General features: G+C 44.8%; 1 protein-coding gene and 1 pseudogene across 1 annotated transcript; one reads left to right on the plus strand and one right to left on the minus strand.

Annotated features, from left to right (window-relative positions):
* Positions 1-36: 36 nt before the first annotated feature.
* Positions 37-22,670, plus strand: F11R (F11 receptor). The gene is made up of 10 exons (XM_043451483.1): positions 37-241; positions 19,407-19,475; positions 19,626-19,733; positions 19,948-20,094; positions 20,385-20,587; positions 20,945-21,047; positions 21,184-21,291; positions 21,511-21,523; positions 21,826-21,874; positions 22,014-22,670. The coding sequence occupies exons 1-10, from the start codon at positions 181-183 to the stop codon at positions 22,047-22,049; spliced, it is 897 nt and encodes a 298-aa protein (XP_043307418.1). The 5' UTR covers positions 37-180; the 3' UTR covers positions 22,050-22,670.
* LOC122430674 lies at positions 10,000-10,355 on the minus strand (annotated as a pseudogene).
* Positions 22,671-24,165: the final 1,495 nt, after the last annotated feature.

The following is a 24,165-nucleotide window of genomic DNA, read 5'->3' on the forward strand; positions in this document are numbered from 1 at the left end:
GGCGGCTCCCTCCACCAATCGGAAAGTGCAGAGGCGCGGCGCCGACCAATCGGGCGTGAAGGGAAGGGCCGGGCAGCGCTCAACCTGGCGTCTGGAGTTTAGTCCCCGCGCTGCTGTGGGCGAAGCTGGGTCTGTTTCTAGGGTCGCAGTGACTGCTGTCGCATCGGGATCTTGATCGTGATGGGTACAAAGGCGAAAGTCGGCAGCACAGAGTTGCTTCTCTTCACGTCGATGATCCTGTGTAAGTTCCCGGAGTTTTCGGAGGAATCCGTGCGTCTGATCAGAGGTTGGAGGAGGCGCTCCCCACACCTCTGGCTCGCGAGAGGGGAGGGGTTCTGAAACCAGCTCGCCTCACCCTCCTAGCCCTCTTTTCCACCCTAGACTCGTCCCTCTTTTTTCCCTCCCCCCTTCCCCTGGTGAGTGGCTGGCTCCCCTCCCCCACACTTATGAATAAGGATCCCCTCTTATATCCACCCGGAGGTAGCTGCCTCTTCCGCACTTTTACCAAAAATAACGGGGGAAGATTGGTTCCCCTTTCCTCCATTCTCACTGCTGAGGGCTGGTGGGCTCGGGGGCGCTGCTCAGCAGGGATCACGCATCTGGGAAGGGCCATCCTGCCCCTCCAACATCCGCCAACCATCCGAGATTAGTCGGGAGCCTCCCGTCCCCTGCCTCTCTTCGGATGTTTTACTCCTGAAGGGTCCTCAGAGAAAATCTAATGGAGGTCGACTGGAGTGGAAGTCCCTTTCCCTGGTTGTTGCTGAAGGGTCTTTTTAGCTTTCCCCGAATCTTTGGGTTGCATGGTTGCTCCGGGAAAAGTATCCAGTTGCAACCCCCCCCCCCCTTTTTTTAAAGGAAATGCATAAAATTGAAATCTAAAATTTCTTAGCACAGCATTCAAAGTTCCTTTCTAGCATAACTTAACTTTGGGAGTCCTTAATAAATGTTGTTGACGGAGAGACCATTCCCAGGGGAAGGTCGTGTTTTTTGGTTGGCTGGTTCCTTCTCTGAGCCAGAACTCTGCCCTCCCCCTTGGCCATGTTTGAGAGTTTTTGTTTCCTTTGTCAACTCCCTTTCCTGTGGAACAGTGAGGCTTGCTGGGGCAGGCCTCTGTCTACAGTTGTGCGTGTGCCCGAGTTTATGGTTTGTGCCTCAGTCTACCTGCGTCAGCATCTGTACACTTATCTGATTCTTGAGTGTCTGTGTGTGCTACTGTGAATGGTTGTGTCGGCAGGGGGTCTGTAAGAGTCTCCATTTCCCCCTCAAGATCCCTGTTTTTGAAAATGTAGTAGAGATGAACAATTGAGACCAATATTGGTGGTTACAAGATAATTCACTTTGCTTAGTGTGAAGGGTGCCCTTAGACAGATGGATTGCGACTCCTTTGTTTCTTATCACAAAAACATTAACCCTTGGGATACCCTGGACCAGCAACAAGTCAGATCCTCCCTTCCCCTATTGTACAGATCAGGAAACAGGTACAAAGAGGGGAAATGACTTGATAAGACTGACAAAAGGACCTGGGACTGGAACCAAAGTCTCCTGACTCACTTCTGCTTTTTCTACCCTTGGGCCCATCTCAGGCACCCTGTGACACCGGAACCAGCATGTCAAAACATCAGTTTGGGATACTGCTCTGGAGTCCACTATCTCACCTACCTTTTTCAATTTTTCTTTCTTACTAGATTCGTTCTTTTCTCACTTCTCCCTTTCATTCTACTCCATTTTCCCCCTTTCTTCAATTTCCATTCTTTCCTTCCCATTCTTCTCCATTTACTTCTGTCTGTATCTTAGAAATGCTAGTGACACCCATAGTCATTTCCTTGTGTGTGGTGCTCAGTACTAAACACTTTGCCAACCCCGTCAACCCTCGTACTCATCTCCCCACCTCCCAACCTAGAAATTTCTGAGTCAGTAACTGTGTTTGTGACAGTATTTGTCAGGCTTATAAGACTCCTAGAACTGCATCCTTCTCCCTTTTCCTCTTCCCCCCTCATTTTCTGTAATAACCCCACAATATATTACCACAGATTGACATTGAAAGCATTGTGATATCACCCTTCTGAGCTTGGGAATGTCCTCTAGTCTGTTCAGGGAATCAAGAAACAGTGGTTTAGAGGGAACTTGAGATGATATTGTATTAGCTTGACAGGACAGTGGATCCTGGGAAGTAACATGTCCTGGAGTTGGAGGAACTGACCTTGTCACATGTAAATAGGGCTAGACCTGGAAGATGCTATTTGGTTAGCACAGTGAGAATGGGAATAACAACCAGGCCACCCCCCACCTGGGTTCTAGCTTGACTTTCTGGCTTATTTGTGATCATAGTCTAGTAACTCAGTCTTTTCATCTGTAATACAAGAGTCTTACAGGAGTAATAATACTTGTCCTAACCTCATCCTGAGGATCAGCTGGGATAATAGCTACATGACATACATGAAAGCGATTATTAGTGGGCAGCTCTTACCCTCCTTTGGATTTTGTGAGGGTGAAAGAATGCTGCCCGCAGTAAAGCAGGTCAGAGAAAGCAGGCAGAGACCCTGCCAGATTCCAAATGGCTCAAGTGAAAAAGTAGGGGCTTTCTTGCCTGTCCGGTCTGTCCTCTGCCCTTGGGATATGGGAAGATTATATAGGATGCTTGCATGTCCTTGCTCCTCACGTGGACTCCCCCATCAGGGAGGACGAAGAAAAGATCAAGTAGTGGCCCAACCCCTGCCTGGGGAATCTAGTGGAGAAGAAGGCCTGAACCTGCTGGGACAGGGTTGGAGACTAAAACACTGGGAGAACTGGGCCTGGGAAAAGAAAAACTGGTGACCAAGAATACTAGCCTCCTTCCCCCTAGAAAGCCCATGTTTAAAAAACTTTCCAGCTCTCTCCTAGGCAGGAAGAGGCATTTCTGTTTAGCAAGATGTGTGTGTATAGGATGACTTTTGATGTGACCACAGGGGAAGTGGATACCTGGTTGGAACCCTGGTGTTTGCACACACACCCCTTCATGAAGTGTCTGCATTGAGGCATTCCAGGAGGGAGAAACTGCTGCCCTGTGTCTGTCTGGGTCAACCTGTGAGTCTGGCTGTTTCATATCGATATTTTGGACTCAAGCCTTTCTAGCTTTCATATTTAGGGTTAGACTCACCTCAAACTGTAGATTGGTGAGTCACTCTTTCCCCTCCCTCTGCAGGGGGTTCTATGAAAGAATTGTTCCCTAGAAACCAGAACCTAGAGACTAGTGACGCAACAAGGTGAAACAAGGAAGTGAGTGGCAGTGGAATTCCAGTGTCTTATTAGTTTTTCTCTCCTTACTCCAGAACACTTTCACTTTATGACAGTTCTCTTCAGTTTCTTGTGATCTGGGCTTGCCTGGCGTCTCCAGCCTAGTTTTAGCTTGGGGTGGAGCTACTATAATTTAAAAAAACAAACAACAATGTTTGTCTGTTTAGAAGAGGTTAATATGTTAACGTGGTTCAAGAATCAAAATAATGTTAAACGAGTGGGGTTATCACTCCCACCTGGTTCCTGTTCTTTCCAGACCTCCCCTAGTTTCCTGTGTATTTTTCCAGTGGTTTGTTATACAGATACCAGTATATATAAATATATATTGCTTTCTTTTCCCTTTCCTTACACAAAAGGAGGCACCCTCTATACATTCTATTCCATCCTGTATCTTGTTTATTTCATTTGATATGCCCTGGAGTTCTTTTCATATTGTTGGTGTGGCCTTGGCTGTTAGAATATTCTACCCTCTCCCCACCTCCTCCCCAGGCCCTCTGGGTTAAGGGGCATCTATTCTGTGGATTCAGAAGTGGCTGACACTCCTGCTCAAGGACAGATTTAAAAGCTACGTACATTTTATGTGAGAGATTAGAAAAAAATTGGGTTTGTTTTTCACTTCTGTTAGCATTGAGGGGAGACCTTGGGGATCTCTAAACTCAGCCCAGCTTCCTCTCTAGAGGTTCAGGAAAGGGCTGAATGGCCACTTGTCAAATGTAACTGTGGAAGAAGTTTCATTGTCGTCAGAGGGTTGTGAGAATTAGAGTGAGTGGATACACACTGGGGTTTTCCAGGCACTGAAAACGCAGGGATCATCTGCCTGGGACTCCCTGATAAGCAGGGTTTCTGTCTAAAGTCCGCCTGGTGTCATGTGTTTTACAGTGTGGGGGTCAGATGGGAGGAAGCAGCTGGCTGGCCAGAAGTCTGATACCAGGCCCTTGGAGTGAGCCCTGGGTAGGCAGGCACAGCCTGCTCTGTAATGAGTAGCTGGGTGGGGGAGGAGAGCCCAGCTGGTAGAACTGGAAATTCTGCTGAGAGAGGGCTGGAGGGAGCCGTGGAGTGAAAGCCCTCCTGTCCTGCAGAGCCATCATCACCGCTTTCTGCTGCACCCAGAGGGCTGTGTCAGTTGACCCACGTCACTGAAAGTACAGCCAAGCCTGGATGTTTAGACTTAGCCCAGCCAGTCTTTGGCTCACACAGGCTTCCTCTTGCCCACACATTCCTTATCTGTCCCACCTCAACCCCCAGGAGTGAGTTCAGTCTCTACAGGGTGAGTGGTGGGAAGGACAGAGCCAACCAGGGGTGGAAGCCCTGGGTCCAGGCTCTAATTGCACTGTAGTGTCAAATTCAATTGTTAATCCAACAAGCATTGGTGTTTACTATGTTCTGAGCACTGTGCTGAGATTAGAGATTAAAAAAATGAATAACCTCTGCTATTAAGAAACTCTGAGGGCAGTCAGGAATTTGTAACCATTAGCCAACAGCTGATGTTAGGTAAACTGTGAGCATACTGTATCTGGGGGCTTTCTGAGGCTTTGGCTTTTTCTGAGGTTGGTGGGTTCTGTGAGACTCATCTGCCTAGAGGGGAAGTTTGGATGAATTCTTAGAGAAAACCAGAGACTGGCTGGCTGGCTTCCTGGCTTCCCTCCTTTTCCTTCCTTCCTTTATTTGTTTGTTTTTAAATGGATCAAAACAAACTCATTGCATGAAAACACCTTAAGGAAAATTCTAATGATTAACGGGATTGTATAGTGAAAACAAAGTTAATAAAGCAGTAGAAGGAAGTAGCTTTTCTGTTGTGGGTTTGACCTGTGTTTACAGGGACGGGTTGGTGGGTTCTGTCAGACATCTGGATGCCTCCACCCTCTGTGACCACCTTCTTATTAACACAGCACTGCTTTGGTGGCAAAGCATAGCTCTAAGAACAGGGGAGGATACAAATGTATCTTGTTTTCTCTGTTTCTAAGGAGTTATAGACATGTATTTACTAAGTAGAATACAGAGCACCATGCGTCAGGGGCTGTCATCGAAGTACAGAATGTTTGGGGAACGTAGAGAAAGCGTTACTTTTCAAAATGATAAAAATACTTTATTAAGAAATGATAGATGTTCAATGCAGAAAATGGGAAGACAGAGGGATATAGAGAAAATAAAATCACATGCCATCCTGTTCTCTAGAGATAACACTGATTACTGTTTTATTCTTATCTTTCCTCTATGACTAATATGTGGTATAGCTGACCTATGCAAAATATATTGGAAAAAAATGAAATGGCTGTTTGATGTCATTAACTCTTCTTTAAGCCTTGGCCCTGTGGGCAGATATTCATTTAGGTCACACCAGCTCAACAGAAATCCATGCATACCAGTGTTTAAGCCAAGTTGTGTACTAAACTACTTTGAGCTATGGCCAGTTTGTCAGATTAGTTAGGAATTCCTGTGGGAAAAAACAAAACTGTGTTATAGATCCCTTCTCATTTAGATTATTAATGACTGAATATCAGTTTTAAATGAAATGGGTGATTAACTCCATGACAGAGGACAGGAACATAAATGTTCTATGTGTTCTGTGATGGTAGCGTATTATTGCAAACCATGGCCATATATGTATTTTTTTTTCCTTCCTTTTTTTTTTTTAGCAAACAATGCTTTAAATAAAATCCATTCTATAGTATTATACTGTATGACTATCCTGTAACTTACTTAATTGTTCACTTTTTGCTGAGCATTTTTTTTTCTTTGCTGTATGATATAACATTAAATTGTCCTTGAACATACATCTTTAAGCTTACCTTTGATTATTTTCTTAGGTTATATTCTTAGAAGTTGAAGAGAGATTAATTTTGACTGGGGAAAGGTATAATGGATCAAGGGACACTGGACCAGAATCTTGAAGGATGAATGGTGTTTTGGTTCTCTGCTGGAGACACTGTGTAGTATAGTAGTTTTGGAGACTCACAATCAGGCAGACTTGGGTTAAGATTCCCACCTCGTTTGCCGCTGTGTGATTTGGGACAACTATGAAAAAGCCTCGGTATTCTCATCTATAAAGTGGGATGATAACAATAATACTTGCCTTCCAGGGTTGTTTTCTTTCTCCTTGAAACATTTTTAATGAGACAGTGCAATGCATATGCTCACACTTCTTCCTGCCTTTTTTCTCTCCTTGAAATTTATCAGACTCATACAGGATCTTGATTGTAATCTCCTGTTTCTTACTCATCTGTTACTTCCTTTCACCTTCAAAGTTTTATGTCATCATCCTGTGCTTCCTATTGTGTTCTTGTAACTCTTGATCGTTCTTCCTTCGTTTTTGCCTTTGCTTTTGCCTCCCCTTTCTGGCTATGTTTTATTTTTCTTTGCTTCTTGTGATCTGATTTTTCTTTCCCCTTTATAACTCCCATTTCCCACTCTTTTTTCTTTAACTTAAAATATTCAATACATACTTGGTTGTTACACAAATGTAGAATATAGAAAAGTTGCCTGTATCCTCACCTCTCAGGTAATATGCACTGTCAAGGGTTTGGAATCTATTCTTAGAGATACCTTTACGTGTATACTAGGATTATTTTTCTGAATAAATTGATCTACCTTAACTTTTGGCATGGCAATATGGTTAGTTTTATTTGTTTGTTTTTATTTTTACTTAGTTGTATAATTTATTGTACCCTGGAGCCAGGTTACCTGGTTAGAATCCTAGCTCTACCTCCTACTAGCTTTGAGACCTTGAGCACATTACTTATTTCTGTGCTCCAATTAATGCATATGTAAGGTGGGAGCAATAATAAAATTTATTTCATAACATTATTACAAGGATTAAATGGAACCTGTAAGGGCTCAGAAGAGTATCTGGTACATAGTATTCAAGAAATGTTAGCTGCTATTATCTTATTATTCATGCTATTTTTTAATTTATTTGGTCATGCTCAGTAACTTGTGTCTAGAATTTGGATATAATTAATTAAACCTTTCAGAGGACAAACCTTGAAGAGGCCTTGTTTAGTTTTGTTGGGCTTCCCTGGTGACTCAATAGTAAAGAATCCACCTGCCAATGCAGGAGACCCAGATTTGATCCCTGATCTGGGAAGATCCTACCTGCTGTGGAGCAACTAAGCCCATGGGCCACACCTGCCGAGCCTGAGCACCTTCGAGCCTGTGCTCCTCAAAGCAGCCCCTGCTCACCGAAACTAGAAAAAAGCCTATGCAGCAGTGAAGACCCAGCACAGTCAAAAGAAAATAAAATTATATGTTTAGAAAAGGATGGGATAGAGGGTCCCCAGGGTCCCTTCCAAAAAAAAAAAGTTCTGTTGGTTTTTTTTTAAAAATTATTTTACCAAGGTATATTTTGCATGCAACATTATTTTAGTTTCAGATGTACAAAATAATAATATAACAATTATATTTATTGAAGAATGATCACCACAATAAATGTACATCTGTCATCATACATAGTCATGAAATTTTTTTTCCTTGTGATAGAATTTTTAAGATTTACTTTCTTAGCAACTTCTAAATATGCAATACAGCATTATTCACTATAGTTACCGTGTTGTGCATCATATCCCATGACTTAGTTATTTTCTAACTGAAAGTTTGTACCTCTTGATCCTCTTCACTGATTTTTGCCCCCAACCCTCTCCTTGCCTCTGGGAAGCATCCAATCTTTTTTCTGTGTCTGTGAGCTTGGAGTTTTTTTGTTTGTTTCTGATCCCATATATAAGTAACATCATATGGTATTTGGACTTTCTCTGATTGACTTAATTCACTTCACATAATGCCCTTAAAGCCCATCCCTGTTGTCACAAATGGCAAGATTTCATTCTTTTTAATGACTCATTGATAGTCCATTGTGTATTATGTGCATTCTCAAGCCTCCGGCTAACTCTGCTGGCCCCAGTGTGAAGGGAAAAGGGGGATGTCTGTACTGGAATCAAGTGCGGCTGAGACTCAGATGAGGCCTGTGAGTGCAGGAGCCTGGATTCCGGCTCAGAGTTGTGTGGAGGACAAGGGATCCTTAGCCTTTGAGTCCTTGTAGGACTGGGCAGGAATTGGGGGCAGAGACTGAGAGGAAAACAACTGTCAGGAAGGTAACTTGCATCTTGTTTTCTCCTTAGATTTGCTGTTAGTCGCTAAGTGTCTGATTCTTGCGACCCCATGGACTGTAGCCCATCGGGCTCCTCTGTCCATGGATTCTTAAGCAAGAACAACTGGAGTGGGCTGCTGTTTCCTACTCCAGGGGATCTTCCCAACCCAGGGATCAGAGCTGCGTCTCTTGCGTCTCCTGCATTGGCAGGTGGATTCTTCTTTGCCACCTGGGTAGAGAGAGCCCCAGATCATATGATATTTCTACATTTAACTTTTTGAAGAACCCCATACTGTTTTCTATAGTGACTGTATCAATTTACAGTCCCACCAACATGATGTTTGCATGAGGGTTCCCTTTCCTCCATGTCTTCACCAGCATTCGCTGTTTCTTTTCTTTTCTGGGGTTAGGGAGCGCGATGGTGCAGCTTGTGGAATCTTAGTTCTTTGATCAGGAATCAAACCCATGGCTCCTGCAGTGGAAGCAAGGATCTCTAACTACTGGACCACCAGGAAATCTATTTCTTGTCTTTTTTGATAACAGCCATTCTAACAAGTGTGAGGTGGTATCTCATGGTTTTTGATTGGCATTCCCTGATAATTAATGATGTTGAGCATCTTTTCATGTACCTGTTGGCCATCTGTATGTCTGTCTTCCTTGGAAAAATGTCTATGCAGATCCTCTGACAGTTTTTAAAGTAGATTGTTTAGGTGTGGTTTGTTTGTTTGTTTTAACTATGATTTGTATGAATTCTTTATACATTTTAGATATTAATCCCTTATAAGTTAAGTGAGTTGCAAATATTTTATCCCATTCTCTAGGTTGCATTTTTAGCTTTTTTTTTTAATTTAAATTTTATTTATTTATTTGGTTATGCTGTGTGGCATGTGGGATCTTAGTTCCTGGACCAGGGATCAAACCCTTGCCTCCTGTCTTAGAAGCATGAATCTTACACTGCAGTCAAGACCCACTTTTTCATTGTGTCGGTGGTTTCCTTTGCTGTGTAGCATGTTGATTCTTTCACTCTTCCTGTCATCATGCATACTTGAGTCAAGGCTGGAGTGACTGGGGATTCAGCCAGAATGCCCATTGCTGATGTCCAATTTGAACCTTTGTATTGGTCTGCTTGGGACGCCATAACAAAATACCAAAGGCTAGGTAGCTTGAACAGCACTAATTTATTTTCTCACAGTGCTGGAGCCCAGAAGTCCAAGATCACGGTGCTGGTAGGGATGGTTTCCTCTGAAACCTCTCTTTGACTTACAGTGGCCACCCTCTTGCTGCCTCTTCACCTGGTCATTCCCTCTGTGGCATGAGCACCCTTAGTGTCTCTTTGTAGAACACCACCAATCAGATTGGATTAGGGCACGTCCTAAGGGCCTCATTTTAACAATTGTATCATCCTTAAAGGGCTTGTGTCCAAATACAGTTACTTTCTGAGGTTAGGGCTTTCATATATGAATTTTGAGGGAATACAGTTCAATCCTTAAACACCAGAAACCATTTTGAAGATTTGGCAGGAAGAGCAATGATCTAGCCAGGTGTCTCTTCAGATGACTTGGGCTTGGGCTTACTTGGGTTGCTCTTGTGATCATGAAAAAAACAGGTTTTTTTGTTTGTTTATCAATATTTAGAAAAATGTTAATTTAAGCTTCTGCAGTGGTGACTTCAACCTTGACTCTTAGCTCCGTACTGATGAAAGTGACCTGCTTGGCAATCTCAGGACTGTGTAGGTCATTGAGTTGCGTATGGCTCCTCATCTGGAATCAATCTCAGATATTAGAACTTTCACCACAAGGGGTTTTCCTTGTAGTTATTCTCAGGGTTTTGGTAGGCGTCCGAACCCGTCCTTACACTTTGAGATTCTTTCCCTTTGGGCCTCTGGTCAGGTCAGCACATACCTTCTCCAAAGACTTCACGTTGCAGCTGGTGAGGGTAATTCTAATCCTGTGAATTATCAGCTCTGGCTCCACACGGGTCTTTGTGTATCTTCAAAAGCCATGACTGTGGCTGTGGGGCTTCCTGCAGGCTGGTTCCTTGGCGAGAGCAGACAGTGAGGCAGGGAGCGGGAGCAGGTAACTCCAGGCTCTGCTGCAGTAGCAGCCGTTTTCCTCAAAGAGCTGCGGGTGTTTTAAATGGAGTCACATCTTTTGTCCATTTCCCCACATTTTAGACCTTTCATTAGGAAACCTTCTGGCACTTCTTCCACTTTTGGCTCTGCACACTTCTCCTGGATGCAGGAAACCACCTCTACCATTGTACAGGCAGATAAACCTACAGCTTTAAAGCTAGTGTTTTGAATCAGGTTTTTTTTTGGGGGGGGTGCCTCATCTGTCAATTTGAAAAATGGTCTTATCTTAACAAGTAGATGTTATAGTGAATGATTTGCTCTGACCTGATTTGTTAAGGCTCTGTGTTGTTCAATATCATTTTGTACCAATTTGTACTTACGCTAAGTGATGAGAAAGAATGATAGATTAACATATAGTTCCTGCTCCTTTGGGAGTTTACTGCCTGATAGGGGAGACCTACAGGCACAGAGATGAACCCACTCCAGTGTTCTTGCCTGGAGAATCCCAGGGACTGGGGAGCCTGGTGGGCTGCCGTCTGTGGGGTCGCACAGAGTCAGGCCCGACTGAAGTGACTTAGCAGCAGCAGCAGGCACATAGATGATGTCATTATAACATAGGAAGTGCTTTGACAGTGTTTTACATGGTGTAGTGGAAGCCTAGGAAGGAGACGGAGGAAGGATTGGGAGTGGGGTAAGTCATTTTCCAGAAAATAATGTGGATGAATATCTGCTGGCCAGATGAAGAAAGAGGGGAAAGGGTATTCTGCATGGCAGGAATGGCATGAGCAAAAGCAGAGGTTGTGAAAAACTCTTTGCTAGGAATTTTAAGTAGTTTTGTATTGCTGGGGGGTAAATTGCAAGAGTAGAGAGGGTGATGAAGATGATAAACTTATCACCAGGTTGGGTTTTACTAGAACTATTGCCTGGCTGAAAAATTTGGATTTTATCTTATAGGCAATGTGGAATCACTGGAAGCTTGAAGCAAGTGTGAGATCTGAACTTTCCAGAAGGCTGTATAGTGTAGCCCAGTCTCTGGAACTGGACTTCTTTGGTTTGAATCCGTAGCTCTGGGCCTTAGTTTCCCCATGTAGAAAAGAGATGATAATAACAGTATCGTCCAACCCCTAAGGTTGTTGTAGGGATTAAATGGTAGCCCATGTAATATGCTTATAGCAGTGCCTGGCATGTAGTACGTGCTCAATAAAAGTTAACTCTTTCTCCAGCAGTGGGGTGGAGGATGGATGTGAGTGGGTCAAGATTAAACAAGGCAGAGAAAACAACTGAAAGACTAAATGCAATTCTCCAGATTACGATTTTGAGTTCTGGTGCTGGAGAAGATTCTTGAGAGTCCCTTGGATTGCAAGGAGATCAAACCAGTCAATCCTAAAGGAAATCAATCCTGAATATTCATTGGAAGGACTGATCCTGAAGCTGAAGCTCCAATACTTTGCCACCTGATATGAAGAGCAGACTCATTGGAAAAGACCCTGATGCTGGGAAAGATTGAGGGCAAGAGGAGAAGGGGGTGATAGAGAGTAAGATGATTAGATGGCATTATCAACTCAATGGACATGAGTTTGAGCAAACTCCAGGAGATAGTGAAGGACAGGGAAGCCTGGCATGCTGCCATCAGTAGAATTGCAGAGTCAGAACACAACTTAGTGACCGAACAATGAACAACAGATGATGATGGTACTAAGAAATGGTGGAGGGGCCAAATTTGGGGGAGGTTTGGGAGATGACATTGTGGTGCTTGGTGCTTGACTGACTGAAAGGAAGGAAAGATGGTGATGACTTAAAAGCAGAGTAGTTAGCAGGATCAAACATCTTACCAGGGGCACAGAAGGGAACTGAAAAAGCAAATACTGGATATTTTAATTCTAAGGCTATTTTAATGTTTTAGAAATTAGGATGTGACTTACAGCCAATATAAGTCTATTGTATATATTTAATTTCCCCCCAAGAAGTTTTTACTAAATCAGTGTTTTATTTTATAATCAGGGTATCTTAAAATTGAGGAATACAGTGATTGGTGCCCTTAGTAAAAGCAATTTTAATTTCAGGTTGAAAGCCAAAGAGGTACTGAAGTAGGCTGAACAGTGAACACGCATGTTGGGTCGCAAACTTTAAGAAGTTTGGGGAAAAAAAGAAGTTTGGAGAAGAAGGGAGGAAAAACTTGTAACCAGATGGGGTACAAGATTAAGTGAAAGTTTTCTGTACATGAAGGCACCAAAAATCTACTGATACCTTTGACTCTGTAACTTTTCTTGTTGTGAACTTAAGCGTAAATTAAGGATCACAATGGAAAAGGTGAAATTTTCTTCTGTTTTGGTTTACCATGTTCATTATCAATAGTAGGACATTTGTATGTATGTACATTATGCCAAGTATACTCAAATGGTAACTAATCTGCCTGCAGTGTGGGAGACCCAGATTTGATCCCTGGGTTGGGAAGATCCCCTGGAGAAGGGAATGGCTACTAACTCCAATATTCTTGCCTGGAAAATTCCATGGACAGAGCCTGGCAGGGTTCCATGGGGTCACAAAGAGCTGACACAACTGAGCGACTAACACACATACAATATGCCAAGTATAGGCCCAAGGTTAAATGCAAAAGGGAGGTCGTGATGCAGTAAGGGAAAATATAAAATAGATGAGAACGGATGTGGAAATCGTGGGTGTTGTGACGTAGCTGGGATGTGATGAGGGAAAGTCCTCAACTCTGCTGGTCTATACATGGTGGTTCTAGAAAAGAGTCAGTCTTTCTAAGGCTAAGTCACAGTGATAGAGGAGAGATGGTTTGGTGGGCTGGAATGTAAGCATTTTTTTCAGAAGTATTTACATTACTTACATGCCTTACTTTGAAGTCAGAAAAAGAAGTGTGTACAGAAGGACCTCTGGACAGATGATACAATAAGGCTTAATACTAACTATTTGGTGCTTCCTGTTGGCCAGACACTCTTATAAGCCCTTTATTTGTAGTAACTTGTTTAACTCTCAACAACAGCTCTTTGATGTGGAAACTCTAATTATCCCCATTTTACAAATGGGCAGACTGAGGTTCAAAGTGGCTTGCCCAGGTCACACAAATTATAAGTAACAGAGCTGGGATTTGAATGCAGGTAGGCTGGTTCCAGAGGCTTGTTCTGGAATGAGAAGGGGACCGTGGATCAGGATGACTGGGGTGTCCTGCAGTCACCAGGAAGGAAGGACACGGTGGCTGGACTTGCCTCATGGTGCAGTACGCAGTCACAGTAGAACTCTGAGCATTGCAGTCAGGTCATGGGGGAAGTCATCAGCAGTGCCTGCGTCAGAGGAAGGTGGGAAGGCCATGAGGTAAAGGGCCCCGTATTTTAAATAAGAGGAGAGAAGCCTGTACTAGGTAGTAGCAGTCAGATTTCATGAGAAGGGGAAGATGCCTGTTGTTCCATAGGTTTGTGAATCTATGTGGCGGTGTCATTCCTGAAAACACGCTCTAGATCTGATGATCTGAGAGGACTCAAAAAAGAACTTTGGCTAAAGTTAGAAGTAAGGCAGAAATAATCATCAAATTCATGTGCTGTGATTTATTTATTTGTCTTCTTTTAGGTGGCCTTTTATTTCAAGGGCTAGTTTTTAGCTTAGTTAGAAGCTGTTCTTCATTTGGGTGGTGTCATAGGTTGGCTTCTTGGGAAGCTGACTCTGAGATGTCAGTTACTGTACTAAGACTTTTATTAGGGAGTGCTCTTGGGATGCGCACCTATGGCCAGGAAGCAGGATCGGGCAGAGGGAGAAGTTGAGCTGTCCTGTAGTCCCAACAAGGTCTCAGCCTTGTGCACAGGGAACTCTGAAGCAGGAATCGGCCTTCACTGTTGTCCCAGGTTGGGGAGGTAGGACAATGGAGCTGGGGCTTTATATGTCCTCCCCACACCCCACATTTTTTTTGATCACATGGCATGTGGGATCTTAGTTCCCTCACCAGGAATTGACCCCGCTTCCCCTGCATTGGAAGCACAGTGTCTTAACCACTGGACTACCAGGGAAGTCCCCAAAAGTCAGTTCTTGCTGGTTCTCTCTCTCTATTTTTTGGCCACAGGGCTGGCTGGATCTCAGTTCCCCAGTCATGTATTGAATCCAAGCTACAGCAGGGAAGTCCAGAATCCTAGCTCCCCCTCCTCTCCATCAGGCATTGGATGCTGCTGCCCTGACCCTGTTCTGCCTGGTAGGAGGCATGCCCCCGGGCAGGTGTTCTGGTTTCCCTCAGAGAGGGATGACAGCTGCAGGCTTTCTTCTGGTAAGTAGTCCAGCAGCCAGGACAAGTCTGTCATTCCTGAAGAGAGATCTGGTTTTGAGTATCTCAGTGCACATCTCAGGTAGCAAATTATAAAATTTGAGAATCTTAAAAACAAAAAAAATTCCCATCATCAAAGCAGAGAAAGTTGACTTGGGCAAAAAATCAAAACGTTTTACTATCTGCATCCTTGATGAGAACTGAATCAGAGAACTTCCATATCCTCAGATTTCAATTTAGTAAAGGTTATGTGCTTTAATTTCTGTGTCTGTTGTTACATTTGATTATAGATTTGACTTTGAAATGTAGTGCCAAATATACAGACACAAAATAATATTATTAGAAGTAATTTAGAGATAAAATGGACCTGACTTTTAAAGCAATCATATTTTAGTACATAGTTTGCCTCCATTAACATGTGTGTGCTCAGTAGTGTCTGACTCTTGGCGACCCCACCAACTGTAGCCCTCCAGGCTTCTCTGTCCATGGGATTTCCTAGGCTAGAATACTGGAGTGGTTTGCCACTCCATTATTTGCCTCCTTCAGGGGCTCTTCTTGACCCAGGGATCGAACCTGTGTCTTCTGCATTGGAAGGCAGATTCTTTACCGCTGAGCTACCTGGGAAACACTGCCTGCATTAAACCAGTGGCTTTTCTTAAAAGCAGCATGATGTATAAAAGTATGCTATAATAAAGGAGATAAAAAGTATGGTATAATAAAGGAGGTATAGGAGTAACCTGTATGCTCATCACAGCTCTGTCATTTCCTAGCTATGAAAACTTGGATCCTCCACTTAACCTTTTAGACATGCAGTTTTTTCATCTATAAAATGGGAGAGAGAATACTTAGCCTGGCTAATTCAGTGTTGTTGTATCAGATTGAAATAAATTACGTAAAAATACTCTCTAAATACTTAAGTCAGAAAAGAAAGGAAGAAAGAAAGAGGGACTTCCTTGGTGGTACAATGGATAAGAATCCTCCTGCCGAGAGAGGGGACCTGGATTTGATCCCTGATCTGGGAAGACTCCAAATGCTGTGGAGCACCTGAGCCCGTGCTCCCCAACCACTGAGCCTCTGCTGCACATCAAGAGACGCCTCTGACGAGAAGGCTGTGCACTGCACAGTGAAGGGAGCCCAACTCAGCAGTCAGAGAAATCCACATGCAGCAGCAAAGACCCTGCGCCACCAAGTAGAAATACATTTATTACAAGAAAAGAGAAAGAAACAGGAAAAAGAACCTAGGCTTCCCTGTCCATCACCAACTCCTGGAGTTTACTCAAACTCATGTCCATCGAGTCGGTGATGCCATCCAACCATCTCATCCTCTGTCATCCCCTTCTCTTGCCTTCAATCTTTCCCAGCATCAGAGTCTTTTCAAATGAGTCCATTCTTTGCATCAGGTGGCCAAAGTATTGGAGTTTCAGCTTCAGCATCAGTTCTTCCAATGAATATTCAGGACTGATTCCTTTAAGATTGACTGGTTTTATCTCCTTGCAGTCCAAGGGGTTCTCAAGAGTCTTCTCCAACATCACAGTTCAAAAGAATCAATTCTTCAAGCACTCAGCTTTCTTTAAGATCCAACTCTCACATCCATATATGACTACTGAAAAAACCATAGCCTTGACTAGATGGACCCTTCTTGGCAAAGTAATGTCTCTTTTTAAATAAACCATCTAGGTTGGTCATAGCTTTTCTTCTGAGGAGCAAGTGTGTTTTAATTTCATGGCTGCAGTCACCATCTGCACTGACTTTGGAGCCCCAAAATATAAAGTCTCTCACTGTTTCCATTGTTTCCCCATCTATTTACCATGAAGTGATGGGACCACATGCCCTGATCTCAGTTTTCTGAATGTTGACTTTTAAGCCATCTTTTTCACTCTCCTCTTTCACTTTCATCAAGAAGCTCTTTAGTTCTTTGCTTTCTGCCATAAGGGTGGTGTCATCTGCATATCTGAGGTTATTGATATTTCTCCCGGCAATCTTGATTTCAGCTTGTGCTTCAACCAGCCCGGCATTTCTCGTGATGTACTGTGCATATAAGTTAAATAAGCAGGGTGACAATATACAGCCTTGATGTACTCCTTTCCCGTTTTGGAACCAGTCTGTTGTTCCATGTCCGGATCTAACTATTTCTTCTTAACCTGCATACAGATTTCTCAGGAGGCGGGTCAGGTGGTCTGGTATTCCCATCTCTTGAAGAATTTTCCACAGTTTATTGTGATCCACACAGTCAAAGGCTTTGGCATAGTCAATAAAGCAGAAATAGATGTTTTTCTGGAACTCTCTTGCTTTTTCGATGATCCAGCGGATGTTGGCAATTTGATCTCTGGTTCCTCTGCCTTTTCTAAATCTAGCTTGAGCATCTGGAAGTTCACAGTTCATGTACTGTTGAAGCCTGGCTTGGAGAATTTTGAGCATTACTTTACTAGTGTATGAGATGAGTGCAATTGTGCGGTAGTTTGAACATTCTTTGGCATTGCCCTTCTTTGAGATTGGGATGAAAACTGACCTTTTCCAGTCCTGTAGCTGCTGCTGAGTTTTCCAAATTTGGTGGCATATTGAGTGCAACACTTTCATAGCATCATCTTTTAGGATTTGAAATAGCTCAACTGGAATTCCATCACCTCCACTAGCTTTGTTTGTAGGAATGCTTCCTAAGGCCCACTTGACTTCACACTCCGGGATATCTGGCTCTAGGTGAGTGATCACACCATTGAGGTTATCTGAGTCAGGAAAATCTTTTTTGTATAGTTCTTCTGTGTATTCTTGCCACCTCTTCTTAATATGTTTTGTTTCTGTTAGGTCCATACCATTTCTTTTTTTTGGGGGTGGGGCATACCATTTCTGTCCTTTATTATGCCTATCTTTGCATGAAATATTCCCTTGGTATCTCTAATTTTCTTGAAGAGATCTCTAGTCTTTCCCATTCTATTGTTTTCCTCTATTTCTTTGCACTAATCACTGAGGAAGGCTTTCTTATCTCTTCTTGCTATTCTTTGGAACTCTGCATTCAGATGGGTATATCTTTCCTTTTCTCCTTTGCCTTTAGCATCTCTTCTTTTCTCAGCTATTTGTAAGGCCTCCTCAGACAGCCATTTTGCCTTTTTGCATTTCTTTTTCTTGGGGAAGGCTGTACAATGTCACGAACCTCCATCCATAGTTCTTCAGGCACTCTGTCTATCAGATCTAATCCTTTGAATCCATTTGTCATTTTCACTGTATAATTATAAGGGATTTGATTTAGGTCATACCTGAGTGGTCTGAAGTGGTTTTTCCCACTTTCTTCAATTTAAGTCTGAATTTGGCAATAAGAAGTTTATGATCTGAGCCACAGTCAGCTCCCAACCTTGTTTTTGCTGACTGTATAGAGTGTCTCCATCTTTGGCTGCAAAGAATATAATCAGTCTGATTTTGATATTGACCATCTGGTGATGTCCATGTGTAGAGTTGTCTCTTGTGTTGTTGGAAGAGGGTGTTTGCTATGACTAGTGTGTTCTCTTGGCCAAACTCTGTTAGCCTTTGCCCTGCTTCATTTTGTACTCCAAGGCAAACTTGCCTGTTACTCCAGGTATCTCTTGATTTCCTACTTTTGCATATTCAGTTATATGAGTAATTTAATAAAGGAAAAATATACTTGCATTGAACAGATGTGCTTGCATTTATCTAAGAAAGACAGGATTTGACTAAAGCATCCTTCATCAGTTTGGGCTTAGAAAGCATAATTGAGAGTAACTATGCAAGTGTGGGTTGATAACTGTATCACATCCCAGAGTCCTCGTGCTGGCGCTTGTTTTGGAGTGTGTCGGCCCCTCCTGTGAACCTGCTGCCTGTCTCACCTCCTCTCAACCCCACCACACACACCTTTTCTTTCCCTTTTCCTTTGGGCAAGAGTGAAAATGAAGTTGCTCAGTCATGTCCGACTTTGCAACCCTATGGACTGTAGCACACCAGGTTCCTCTGTCCATGGGATTTTCCAAGGAATAATACTGGAGTGGGTTGCCATTTCCTTCTCCAGGGGATCTTCCCGACCCAGTGACTGAGATTCTCTTGAGGTGATCTAAGCCCACTTCTGGTCCAGAACCAGCTGTGTGATCTTACACATGTTTCTTTACTTTAGTTCCTCATGTAAAACTGGGATGATAATACTTGTCCTGCTGATCTGTCATGCTTGTTTCAAGGATCAAACGAAGTAATGTATGTGAAAACACCTTAAAAAGCACAAAGCGCCCTCCAAATGCTGAGTATTGTTACCCTATTACTGCTCCTTCCTTTTCTTCCCTCCCCTGCCTCCAGCTTTCTGGCTTCCTGCCAGGATTGTCTGACAAGTGACAACAATTATTTGCCGAGAAGCTTTCTTTGAACCATGAAATGTCATTTGGGAAACTGTTCTTGGACTGGTAGGAACTAATTAGATTACTGGTAGTCACAGAGGGAAATTTTTTTTTTTTTAATGAAGGACATTGCCTTAGAAATAAATTTTTTTGTTTCAAATTGATTAAACAAGTGTTGGCCTGCAGTTTAGCAAAAAACATTTGAAGAAGATGGTGAGAGGGTGTGAAATCTGAGAGGAGTTTGGATCTCTTGAATCCCTTGACCTTGAGATCTCAGCACAGAGGGTCCCAGCTCCAGATGCTCCATCAGCTGGGACTGCTCTTCCCTCTCCCTGGCATTTCTCTGCCCACTCCTGATGGACCTACCTCTCTTCTTCTCAGGCTTCCTGGCATTGGGCAGGGGTGCGGTGCAAACTTATGAACCGGTAGTCAGAGTTCCTGAGCATAAACGTGAGTTGGGAGGGGCTGTGGGGGATGGTGGGGGCTGGGGTGAGAGGGAGGTGAGCAGGGGCAGAGCTTTGGGGAACATCGAACCCACGTGGTGCTTTGGGTCCATTTACTGCTGCTCCTTCCTCCCACTCACTTGGATTCTGTCTGCAGCTGCCAAGCTGTCCTGCTCCTACTCGGGCTTCTCCTCGCCCCGTGTGGAGTGGAAGTTTACCCATGGGGATATCAGAGGTCTCGTTTGCTATAACAACAAAATCACAGGTGAGTCTCTCCATCTCCTTGCTGACTGCCTACTTGTAGATGGATTGGTGGTGCCTGGATTCCAGCGGAGGGGCCCACCTTGGGGCTCAAGTCTCCAGGGCCTTCCCATCGCCCTTGTTGGGGGAAGAAGGGAGCCCCTGTGCCTTGGGTACTACCGTCACCAGCTTCTCTCAGCTCTCAGCTCTCTCTGCCCCTGCTTCCTCTCTCCTGGCAGCTTCCTATGAGAACCGAGTTAGCTTCTTGAATGGTGGCATCACCTTCCAGTCTGTGACCCGGAAAGACACGGGGATGTATACCTGTATGGTCTCTGATGAAGGCGGCAACACCTATGGGGAGGTCACAGTCCAGCTCATCGTGCTCGGTACGTGCCACAGGTCCATGTGGGTTGCAGCCGGTTGCTTCCCTAAACCCTTAGCAGGCTCCGCTAAGCTTCAGAGCTCACTAATAGTGAGCATGCTTGTGGCAGGTTGCGGGTGGGGCAGGGAGGAGGGTATTCACAGTCCTGGTGCTGCCAGAGAATAAGCTCCGGGTCAGGGGGAAACTAAGGGCGCAGGAAGGGAGGAAGGCCAGAGCTGATGGATGGGGGTATCATGCTTCTGCCTTCAGGCCGCCCTCCCACCCTTGTGACCAGTCCCTTCTCTTCCTCCCCAGTGCCTCCATCCAAGCCTACGATCAACGTCCCCTCTTCTGTTACCATTGGAACCCGAGCAGTGCTGACCTGCTCAGAGAAAGACGGTTCCCCACCATCTGAATACAAGTGGTTCAAGGATGGGGTAGAGATGCCCGTGGAACCCAAGAGCAACCGAGCCTTCAGCAACTCTTCCTATACCCTGAACCCCAAGACAGGGGAGTTGGTATGGATGTGTGTGTGTTAGCTGCTCAGTCCTGTCCAACTCTTTGCGACCCCATGGACTGTAGCCTGCCAGGCTCCTTTGTCCATGGAATTCTCCAGGCAAGAATACTGGAGTGGATTGCCATTTCCCTCTCCAGGGGATCTTCCCGACCCAGGGACCAAACCTTGGTCTCCTGCATTGCAGGCAGTGCAGATGGGGTTGGGGTAAAAGGTGTGTGTGATGGGGTGCAGGGTTATAGAAGCTCTGAAGGTGGGAAAAAGCAAGCAACAAGGTAACTTTGGCATGAGGGTCAGGAGACATAAAAGAGAGGTAAGTGACTTCTTCAAGCAGGAAGCCAATTCATCTTCTGCCCTCTAGACCTTTGATCCCGTGTCGGCCTCTGATACTGGAGATTTCACTTGTGAGGCGCAGAATGGCTATGAGTCACCCATGAGGTCGGACACCGTGCACATGGATGCTGGTGAGTGAGGGTGTGGCTGGGGCTTGAGCTTGGATCTGGGGTGGGGATTGGGGTCTGCTTTCCATCCTGGCCTTGTGGTGCTGTCAGTGCAGTGAAGGTGTCTTAAGGTGCCTGACCTCTCTCTTGTGTCCCATAGTGGAGCTCAATGTCGGGGGCATCGTGGCAGCTGTCCTCGTAACGCTTATTCTCCTGGGAGCCTTGATTTTTGGCATCTGGTTCAGCTATAGCCGAGGCTACTTTGACAGTAAGTATTTGCCCTCAAAGGTGGATCCTCCCTGTTTCAGGGCCTGGTTCTTGAGTGCCACCTGAGTGCCAACCTGGTACTGAGCCTTTGTGTGCTGGGCTACCTCCTGGGAAGCATGGGTCACCCATGTCTCAGGGCCACACACTGGGTTCCCCATCTTCTTTTGCTGTGCTGTCTTCTACTCTGCTGACACTCATGGTCCCATTTCTTGTCTTTCAGGAGCAAAGAAAGGGTACGTGAGCTGCTGTCCAGGGGCTCTCTGAGGTTGAGATCGTGGTTGTGTATGGTTTGAAGCTGAGATGTGCCCAGGGGAAGAGGTTGGAGGGGGAAGGCAACCAGCCTGGTGGGGAGAACATCTGGATTTCTACCACTGTCCACTGCGGTCCCATGCTTGTCCTTTCTCCCTCCACCCAAACCTCCCCGCCGAGAGCTCCATGCGCCCGTGCAGTTCTCAGTCCTGGCCTCTAACGTTAGTGAGCGGAGGTTAAGGAGAGGGGCTGGGACTGAGTGTCTCTATCTTCTGCCTTGTCTTAGGACCTCCAATAAGAAGGTCATTTACAGCCAGCCCAGTGCTCGAAGTGAAGTGAGTATGCCTGCCCTGGGTGGGGAGGGCCCCCTGGCTGGAGTCGGGGGTTTCCAGCCTGTGTTTGCATGTATTCTGGGGATTATCTAGCAGCTAAAGAAGACTGTAGAGAGCTGACTTGGATGTTTTATTTCTCCAGCGGGAGTTCAGGCAGACCTCGTCCTTCTTGGTGTGACCCTGGTCCGGCTTCTCTCCTGTCCTCAGTGCTTGCCTTACTCAGGTGCTACCAGACTCTGGCCCCTGATGTCTATAGTTTCACAGGATGCCTTATTTGTCTTCGAACCCCATCAGGGGCCCCCACTTTTATCTTAGGTTGTGTTTTGTAATAATTTCAGCCATGTGCACCTTCCTGCCTTTCCCACCACTGCTGAGTGGCCTGGGACTTGTTTAAAGCCTTCTTGTCCCAGCCCCACAAGGGATCAGAGAGAAGTCCTGACTCATGCCTGCTGACCACAAGTAGACCACGGGAGCAGTGGGGTCCTCACTGCCCCCTGCATGTAGTGGTTCTCAGATGGGACTCTGGAGCCTGGCTTCTTGACTCTTCCCTGCCATGCTGAGGACGGGTAACAGCTGTTCTAGAGTCGGGGCTGGAGACTGGGAGCAGCTGAAATGGTTGTTTGGAAACAAAGTCAAGTCTCTTCCACCTCTGCAGCCCACTTTCTTCTGTCTTCCATGGGAAGTGCCACTGGGATCCTCCTGTACCATCCTCTTCCCGAACACAAGCAGACTGACAGCTATGTCTGTAGGGAAAACAAGAACTTTTTTTGTGGGAAGCCTAGTAAACTTTCAGAACACACGGAGAGAAGAGTTTTTAAACCACTGATCTACAGAAAGGAAAGCTGCAGTGGGTAGCTCAAGCTATCACCCTTCTCTTGGTTGGAACAACTCGACCTGCCCTTTTAAGATATGTCTGCAGGGTTATGGAAGTTTGTGTAGCAGTCAGTTCTGCTGAACATGTGTGTGTGTGTGTGTGTGTGTGTGTTTGTGGTCTTAGCTCTATGTTGAACTCGAGTGTTCCAGAGTCCTCTTGGGGGAGGAGGAGAGCCCCTGGGTTCTACTTGATCTGACTCATCCAGTGAAAGAAGCCCACCCTCCCACCTCTGCCAACCCAGATGCACTAGTAGACTTCCCAGAGGCTACAGGAAAAGCTGCTCCAGAGGCTGAGGCAGGATTTCTCAAATCCTTTGGAGAACCACTTCTTTAGTAGTAGTTTAAAGTCTACCCGGAGAAGGCAATGGCACCCCACTCCAGTACTCTTGCCTGGAAAATCCCATGGATGGAGGAGCCTGGTAGGCTGCAGTCCATGGGGTCTCGAAGAGTCAGACATGACTGAGCGACTTCACTTTCACTTTTCACTTTTATGCACTGGAGAAGGAAATGGCAACCCACTCCAGTGTTCTAGCCTGGAGAATCCCAGGGATGGGGTCGCACAGTCAGACACGACTGAAGTGACTTAGCAGTAGCAGTAAAGTCTACTACTACTTTATTTAGAGGATAGGTGTAAGTGAGAGCAGGAGAGAGTGGGGTAGACACACCTGTCCCTGCTTTCCTCATCCCATCTGGACCCTTCTTTGCCCTTGAATCTATTCCTCCCTTTCCCCAGCAGTCTATTTATTAACTAGCAAGAGGGCAAATAAGGGATCTTCTAGGATTGATTTTGCTAATTTTTTTGAGGATACCGAGCACCATTTCACCATATTCTGTACCCTTATCTGACATTCCCTCCCAGAACTGAGTTTTCTTTTCATCCAGGTTCAGAAGGAAAAACAAAAAACAAATCATATCGTCATGCACCAATAAAAAGTAAGCTGTCCAGATGGAAATAAAATCTAATTAGGCAATAAAAGTAGAGATTGTGAAACGGTTCAGTATGAATGAAATTTTCAAAGTATGTTTCAGTTTCCTGGTTGGGAGACAGGGTGGGAAGGATGGCGGGGGGTGGGTAAAGGGCACAGGGAGGCAGAGGTGAATCATTGCTCTTGCAAGTCTGGAGCAAATGGTCCGTCACTCCCTAGGTCCCTTGTGAGGAGTATGAGTCAGTGATTACCAGCCTTGGTATTTACTTCTCCAGCTAACAACAGCCCCTTTGAGTTGGAAAACACCTTATCTGCTTTCATTCTAGAATGTTAAAACTAATTTTTGTAATAAATGTTTATTTTTCACATTGAGTTTGTTTAAATCCTGAAGTTCTAGCTTTAAAGAATTGGGACTCTCAGAATGACTTCAACATTCAATAATCTTCCCTGTAGTCTTTTATTTAAGATACCAGGGATATCCTTCTACAGAATCTG

This window comes from Cervus canadensis, chromosome 2, assembly GCF_019320065.1.
Source record: "Cervus canadensis isolate Bull #8, Minnesota chromosome 2, ASM1932006v1, whole genome shotgun sequence".
NCBI classification, from domain to species: Eukaryota; Metazoa; Chordata; class Mammalia; order Artiodactyla; family Cervidae; genus Cervus; species Cervus canadensis.

Coding starts and splice junctions, on each gene's coding strand:
- F11R (XM_043451483.1), top strand. CDS start 181: ATGGGTACAAAGGCGAAAGTCGGCAGCACAGAGTTGCTTCTCTTCACG. Junction 21,048..21,183: donor CACCGTGCACATGGATGCTG/GTGAGTGAGGGT, acceptor TGTGTCCCATAG/TGGAGCTCAATGTCGGGGGC. Junction 21,875..22,013: donor AGCCCAGTGCTCGAAGTGAA/GTGAGTATGCCT, acceptor TTATTTCTCCAG/CGGGAGTTCAGGCAGACCTC.